The sequence below is a fragment of the Hyla sarda genome (genome assembly GCF_029499605.1).
Source record: "Hyla sarda isolate aHylSar1 chromosome 1 unlocalized genomic scaffold, aHylSar1.hap1 SUPER_1_unloc_13, whole genome shotgun sequence".
Taxonomy (NCBI): domain Eukaryota; kingdom Metazoa; phylum Chordata; class Amphibia; order Anura; family Hylidae; genus Hyla; species Hyla sarda.
In genome coordinates this window covers 432,501-440,685 of record NW_026607574.1, presented here as the reverse complement: position 1 = coordinate 440,685, position 8,185 = coordinate 432,501, and the positions used below count along the sequence as shown (strand labels likewise).

The 8,185-nt window shown below is 38.5% G+C and overlaps 1 protein-coding gene across 1 annotated transcript in view; it reads right to left on the bottom strand.

The window, feature by feature from the left end:
- Nucleotides 1-343: 343 nt before the first annotated feature.
- The window catches only part of LOC130297981 (uncharacterized), a 19,605-nt gene continuing 11,763 nt past the window's right edge, over nt 344-8,185 (bottom strand). The window contains 3 exon segments of the mRNA XM_056550855.1: nt 344-1,537; nt 1,703-2,428; nt 6,244-7,403. Coding sequence (XP_056406830.1) covers nt 344-1,537; nt 1,703-2,428; nt 6,244-7,403 — 3,080 coding nt within the window.

The following is an 8,185-nucleotide window of genomic DNA, read 5'->3' as shown; positions in this document are numbered from 1 at the left end:
TTAAGGACGCCCTTTATGTGCACAGCTGAAATGCTGGGAACAGTCCTCTCTGCCCAGGCCATGATGCGCTTGCACTCTTTTTGTAGGCCTGGACTTCGAGTGCCCCCCTTCTTGTTCAAATAATAAAAACACAGTAGTCGAGTTGTCTGAACCAGCAGGTGTTTCTTCCTCAGCAGAGAGCTGAAGTGTAACAAGGCTAATCTTACCGCCCTCATTTCTCGCAGGTCGGATGACATCCGTGATTCTTCTTGGGACCAACACCTCTGCACCCACAGATCTGCTACGTGGGCTCCCCAGCCCAACTTCGAGGCATCTGTTGTAACCGAGATACTGTCTGAAGGTTTCAAGCTGCATCCTGAAGATTTTTCTTGACCAGCAACCATTTGAGACTGTTCCTCGTATGCTGTGATAACCTGAGGGGAGAAGACAAGGATTCGAGACTCTTGTCCCATGCAGACAACACTTCTTCCTGTAGGTCTCTCATATGAGCCTTGGCCCAGGGCACTGCTTCTATTGCCGCAGTTAAGAGCTCCAGAGTTCTCATCCCAACACCAATGGACACCTGTGGAGTTTCTATGATTTGAGCCACCTGTGAAGTGAGGATAAGCATCCGGTCTTGAGGCAGGAACAACTTCTGCTGCTGAGAGTCTATTATAAACCCCAGGAATCTCTTCCGGGTTGCTGGTGTCAAGTCGGATTTTTTTAAATTGACCAGGAAACCAACCTCCTGTAGCATCCGTACAGTCGACTGTAGGTGATGTTCCAACTCCTCCGAAGAATCTGCTATCAGGAGCCAGTCGTCCAAGTAGGGCACCAGGTGTATCCCTTGAAGACGAAGAGCCACCACCACTGCTATGGCCACTTTTGTGAACACCCTGGGCGCCGAAGACACCCCAAACGGTAGAGAGTGGAATTGATAGTGTTGTACCCCTTGTTCCATCTTGATAGCCACCCTGAGATATTTCCTTGAAGCAGGGTGAATCAGCACGTGCAGATAAGCATCCATAAGATCTATGGACGCCATGAAAGAACCTTTTTGTATAAGATGGATTGCAGATCTTATAGTCTCTATCTTGAACTTTTCTTTCTTTAGAAATTTGTTGAAAAATCTGAGGTCGATCACCAGCCGAAACTTGTTTTGCGGCTTGGGAACTGGAAAGACCCGTGAGTAGATGCCTTGACCTCTCTCTTCTTGAGGAACTTCTTCCAGAGCCTCTTTTTGAAGGAATTCTCGGATTAACTGAAAAATAACCAGATTTTCCGGACAGTTGAACACAAACCTTGCCCGAGGATGATTAAGAAAAATCAGCTTGTATCCTGCTCTGACATCACTTAAGACCCATTTGTCGGTCGTGATATCTTCCCAAGCAGGCAGGAACCGTAAAAGTCTTGAGCCGACCGTGATCTGACCTCTGGCTTCAGAAATCCGTTTTGGACTGAGAACCCTCCAGCTGTTTTTTCTTTCCTTTGGTCTGCTGACCTCTTCCGAATCTTCTGTCCCTGCTATGGAACGGTCTCCTTCAGAAAGTGCTTCGGACTATGGGCCGAAAGGACCGAAAGGGCTTGCGTCTTAGGTTGAGGGAAGGAAAAACCTTTATTCTCCTGAGCGGATTCCAGGATTTTCTCCAACTGAGGGCCGATTAGGTGCCCTGGCTGAAAAGGAAGAGCACACAAATTTATCTTTGAGGATACATCTCCTGACCATGGCTTTAGCAACACTGCTCTTCTTGCTGCATTGGAACTCTGCAACTGTCTTTAGCGAAGTAACCTGCCGATATAGTTCCTCCCTTGGCGCCCTCTGCTCATTGTCTCGACCTAGCTGACTAAGCCACAATCTCAGAGCTCTGGATACAGGAACTGTTGCAAGCGCTGTCTTACACAGTGCGGCTGAATTCAGATATCCTTTTTTCAGTAGGACATCCATCCTCCTGTCCAGAGAATCTTTGAGAACAGAGGAATCTTCAGACTGTAATAGTGTCTTTTTGGAGAGTTTTTCCACTGCGGCGTCAACTTTACCAGGACTTTCCCACTGCTCTGAATCCGCAGGATCTAGTTTGTAGACTGCTTTGAACCTTGATCCAAGGTCAACTCTTTTTTCTGGCTTTACCCATTCTCTCTCCATGATGGTTTTAAGCATTGGATGGCCCGAAAATGTCCTGTATTTCTTCTTTGGGAAGTAAAACAGGCTGTCCTTGTCTTGTGTTGAAGACTCGCCTTGCTTTACCTTCATAGTGTTTTTTACTGCCTTGATCAACTTCTCTGTCTGTTCTTTCCTGAACAAATAATTGTCTTCAGTGATGGCATCCTCTGAGTCAGATGATGACTCTGAAGTCTCGGATTCCGAGGAGGAGGACTCAGAGACCTGTTGGCTGGAATGTGGCTGACCCCCTCTCCTTTTACGTGCAGGCTCCTGAGTAGCCATATGCTGCTTGAACCAAGAAAAAAATAGCTTCTTTAAGAAAGGAAGACTGATCATCCGCAGGAGAGCAAACAGCACACATATTAGACTGCGACCCATCTAGCAGTACCTGGAGGCAGGAAATGCAGCGTACGGTGATACAATTTTGGCATATATATCCCGAAGCATCGTCCAGTAATGGTTGGCTGCACGCTGAGCATGCTCTGTGCTAGGATTTAGATTAGAGACAGTATTATAGTAGTTATCTTCTTGTATATAGGAGCAGTATTATAATAGTTATATTCTTGTACATAGGAGCAGTATTATAGTAGGTATATTCTTGTACATAGGAGCAGTATTATAGTAGTTATATTCTTGTACATAGGAGGCAGTATTATAGTAGTTATATCCTTGTATATAGGAGCAGTATTATAGTAGTTATATCCTTGTATATAGGAGCAGTATTATAGTAGTTATATTCTTGTATATAGGAGCAGTATTATAGTAGTTATATTCTTGTATATAGGAGCAGTATTATAGTAGTTATATTCTTGTATATAGGAGCAGTATTATAGTAGTTATATTCTTGTATATAGGAGCAGTATTATAGTAGTTATATTCTTGTATATAGGAACAGTATTATAGTAGTTATATTCTTGTATATAGGATCAGTATTATAGTAGTTATCTTCTTGTATATAGGAGCAGTATTATAGTAGTTATATTCTTGTATATAGGAGGCCGTATTATAGTAGTTATGTTCTTGTATATAGGAGCAGTATTATAGTAGTTATATTCTTGTATATAGGAGCAGTATTATAGTAGTTATAGTCTTGTATATAGGAGCAGTATTATAGTAGTTATAGTCTTGTATATAGGAGCAGTATTATAGTAGTTATAGTCTTGTATATAGGAGCAGTATTATAGTAGTTATATTCTTGTATATAGGAGCAGTATTATAGTAGTTATATTATTGTATATAGGAGCAGTATTATAGTAGTTATATTCTTGTATATAGGAGCAGTATTATAGTAGTTATATTCTTGTATATAGGAGCAGTATTATAGTAGTTATATTCTTGTATATAGGAGCAGTATTATAGTAGTTATATTCTTGTATATAGGAGGCAGTATTATAGTAGTTATATTCTTGTATATAGGAGCAGTATTATAGTAGTTATATTCTTGTATATAGGAGCAGTATTATAGTAGTTATATCCTTGTATATATGAGCAGTTTTATAGTAGTTATATCCTTGTATATAGGAGCAGTATTATAGTAGTTATATTCTTGTATATAGGAGGCAGTATTATAGTAGTTATATTCTTGTATATAGGAGCAGTATTATAGTAGTTATATTGTATATAGGAGCAGTATTATAGTAGATATATTCTTGTGTATAGGAGGCAGTATTATAGTAGTTATATTCTTCTACAGTATATAGGAGCAGTATTATAGTAGTTATATTCTTGTATATAGGAGGCAGTATTATAGTAGTTATATTCTTCTATATAGGAGGCAGTATTATAGTAGTTATATTCTTCTATATAGGAGCAGTATTATAGTAGTTATATTCTTTTATATAGGAGGCAGTATTATAGTAGTTATATTCTTCTATATAGGAGCAGTATTATAGTAGTTATATTCTTGTATATAAAAGCAGTATTATAGTAGTTATATTCTTGTATATAGGGGCAGTATTATAGTAGTTATATTCTTGTATATAGGAGCAGTATTATAGTAGTTATATTCTTCTATATAGGGGCAGTATTATAGTAGTTATATTCTTGTATATATAGGGAGCAGTATTATAGTAGTTATATTCTTGTATATAGGAGCAGTATTATAGTAGTTATATATAATTCCACGAAGTAGAAGGAAAAAGCCGAAACTGCACTCACCCACTGTCAAAATTCACAAACCGGAGAAAGTTTATTTTCAGATGATATTAGGAGATCCAGCAGGTGTGGGATGTGGCGGAGAGAAGGAGTCTTGCAACTAGTTTCGCGCCAGCCGGCGCTTTCTCTGAGCTGGTGTAAAATAGCCATTTCAAGAGGGAATTGTAATGGATTCAATATCAATAATCATATATATAATTGGGATAAAATGACTATTTCACATCAGCCTTTCTTCCCGTGGAGTCTGACAATCAAGACTGAACTTTTATTATTACCAATATTAATGTTGTAGAGAGATAGTGATGTCTGTACCAGGATCCGTATCCTGGACAACACCTGATAATGTCCGACTAATAAAGTATTTGTGTCAGGTGACCATCTGGAGGAAAAGAGGAACAAGATTATGATTAACGCTTAGGAGAAAAACAAGTCTATAAAACAAAACCACACGCACGTACACACACGTCACGGATAATGATGGATAATGTGGGTGGTAATTTATGTTAATTCTGGAGGCTATATAACCTGTGAACTCTGCCGTAATAAACACCAGAGAATTGCGTAAAGGGGTATTCCAGGCCAAAACTTTTTTTTAATATATCAACTGGCTCCGGAAAGTTAAACAGATTTGTAAATTACTTCTATTAAAAAATCTTAATCCTTCCAATAGTTATTAGCTTCTGAAGTTGAGTTGTTGTTTTCTGTCTAACTGCTGTCTGATGACTCATGTCCCGGGAGCTGTGCAGTTCCTATGGGGATATTCTCCCATCATGCACAGCTCCCGGGACGTGACATCATCAATGAGCAGTTAGACAGAAAACTTCAGAAGCTAATAACTATTGGAAGGATTAAGATTTTTTAATAGAAGCAATTTACAAATCTGTTTAACTTTCCGGAGCCAGTTGATATATATATAAAAAAAAAGGTTTTGCCTGGAATACCCCTTTAATCTGAACAGAGCGTCAGTGTCTGTCACTTCACTCCGATGCATCAAACTTTACTTAGATAATCAATCTGGACGGGAACAGATATGCACTGAGTATCTGAAGAAGTCATTCCACTTCACTGGGACTAAGTTATACAACAGCTGGAGGCACACTACTACAACTCCCAGTATGCCTTTTGGCTGTCCGTGCATGCTGGGGGTTGTAGTTATGCAACTGCTGGAGGCACACTTTTTCATAGAAAAACTTTTGTGCATGCTGGGGGTTGTTGCTAAGCAACAGCAGGAGGCAGCCTAACCTCCTACTGCTGCTTCACATCAGTCCACGGGGAAGGAGGGGGGTGGAGGCTTCACCTTCATGAATGAGGTGGGGGGGGGCAGAGGTCAGCCACAGTGACTGGGAGCGGTCGGCGGGGGGGTATGTGAGAGCAATAGCTGAGCTGCGTGATTGACAGGTGGGGAGCAGCAGTCACGTCTCCCGGCTGCAGCCTGAGATTTCGAACTCATGCCAGGCCAGCATGAGTCTGAAATCAATAAGAGACTAGCGGCCGGGACATGTAGGGAGACCCCTAGTGGTGGGTTTTCAAAAATGAAAAGAAACATGGTAATTATAATTTTTTTCTTTTTTAATAACATACATTTTGGAACTTGTTAGAAATAGCTTACTTTACAACATATAAAAACTTTTTTTTTCCATTAAATTTTTAATATAAATATTACAAAACAGATTTGGAGAGGCTCTTGTCACTCGAGCGACCATGTGACCTGGGCTGCCCAATTAAGACACCTATACCCAAGGTGACAAAATAAATGAATAAATAAATAGAAATAAATTGGGGCTCAAGGTCTTGAACAGTTCTTTCATGTTTAAAACTTGATTTGTGAGAAAAACATTTCCCACATTCTGAACATGAATAGGGTTTTTCCCCTGTGCGAGTTTGTTTACAAAGACTTGATTTCTCAGTAAAACATTTCCCACATTCTGCACATGAAAATGCCTTCTCACCTGTGTGAGTTCTTCATGTTTAAGAAGATTAGATTTCACAGTAAAACATATCCCACACTCTGCACATTAAAATGGCTTCTCCTCTGTGTGAGTTTTTTCATGTTTAACAAGTCTTGATTTTCGAGAAAAACATTTCCCACATTTTGAACATGAATATGGTTTCTCCCCTGTGTGAGTTAGTTTATGGTTAACAAGAATTGATTTCTCAGTAAAACATTTCCCACACTCTGCACATGAAAATGGCTTCTCCCCTGTGTGAGTTCTTTGATGTTTAACAAGATGTGATTTCTGAGTAAAACATTTTCTACATTCTGAACATGAAAATGGCTTCTCTCCTGTGTGAGTTATTTGATGTTTAACAAGTTGTGATTGCTGAGTAAAACATTTTCCACATTCTGAACATGAAAATGGCTTCTCTCCTGTGTGAGTTCTTTGATGTCTAACAAGTTCTGATTTATAAGTAAAACATTTTCCACACTCTGCACATGAAAATGGCTTCTCCCCTGTGTGAGTTCTTTGATGATTAACAAGACTTGATTTGTCAGTAAAAGATTTCCCACACTCTGCACATGAAAATGGCTTCTCTCCTGTGTGAGTTCTTTGATGATTAACAAGTTGCGATTTATTAGTAAAACATTTTCCACATTCTGAACATAAAAATGGCTTCTCCCCTGTGTGAGTTCTTTGATGTGCAACAAGATGTGATTGCTGAGTAAAACATTTTCTACATTCTGAGCATGAAAATAGCTTCTCTCCTGTGTGAGTTCTTTGATGTAGAAGAAGACTTGATTTCCCAGTAAACCATTTTCCACATTCTGAACATGAAAATGGCTTTTCTCCTCTGTGAGTTCCTTGATGTCTAACAAGTTTTGATTTATAAGTAAAACATTTCCCACACGCTAAACATGACAATGGCTTTTCCCCTGTATTAGCTTTTTGATGTCCATCATTCCTTCTGCGGCTTTTATTTTGCTGAACATCCTGTGATGACTGAGAAGACAGGACCTGTATATAAGGATGAGATGAGAGATCTTGGCTGTGAAGGGCTGAGGGTGTATCTGGGATAATGGAATGTTCTTCATATGTATCTTGTGTGATATCATCATCTGCTTTATAATCTGAAGATATAAGATTCTCCTCTGATCTCCTGCTACAAGAATCTGCAGAGAATAACACAGATTTTATCAGTATTAACCCTTTAACAACCCAGGACATTTAAGCTCTTGTGTTTTCATTCTTTCCTCCTCTCCTCATAGCCATAACTCTTATTTTCCCATCTACATTGTATTTTAGAGCTTGCTTTTTGTGGGACTTATCTTACATTGTATTATCTGTGCATTAAAATATAAGTCCGGTCCATATGATCACAGCGATATCTAATTTGCATAGTTTTAGTTACACTTTCCTACTTTTTAAAAACAATTACAACAAAAATAGCTTTACATTTTTACAACAAAAAATTGGGGGTTAATTTCATGTGTGTATGTGTGTGTGTGTATATATGTGTGTATGGATGTGTATATATGTGTGTATGAATGTGTGTGTATATATGTGTGTGTGTATGTATGTATATATGTGTGCGTATGTATGTGTGTGTATATATGTGTGTATGGATGTGTATATATGTGTATATGTGTATATGGATGTGTATATATGTATGTGTATGTATGTGTGTATGGATGTGTATGTATGTGTGTGTATATATGTGTGTATGGATGTGTATATATGTGTGTGTATGGATGTGTATATATGTGTATGTATATATGTGTGTGTGTGTGTGTGTGTATGTATATAGGTGTGTATGTATGTATATATATGTGTGTATGTATGTATAAATGTATGTGTGTATATGTGTGTGTATATGGATGTATATATATATATATATATATATGTATGTGTGTGTATGTATGTATATATGTATGTGTGTGTATGTATATATGTA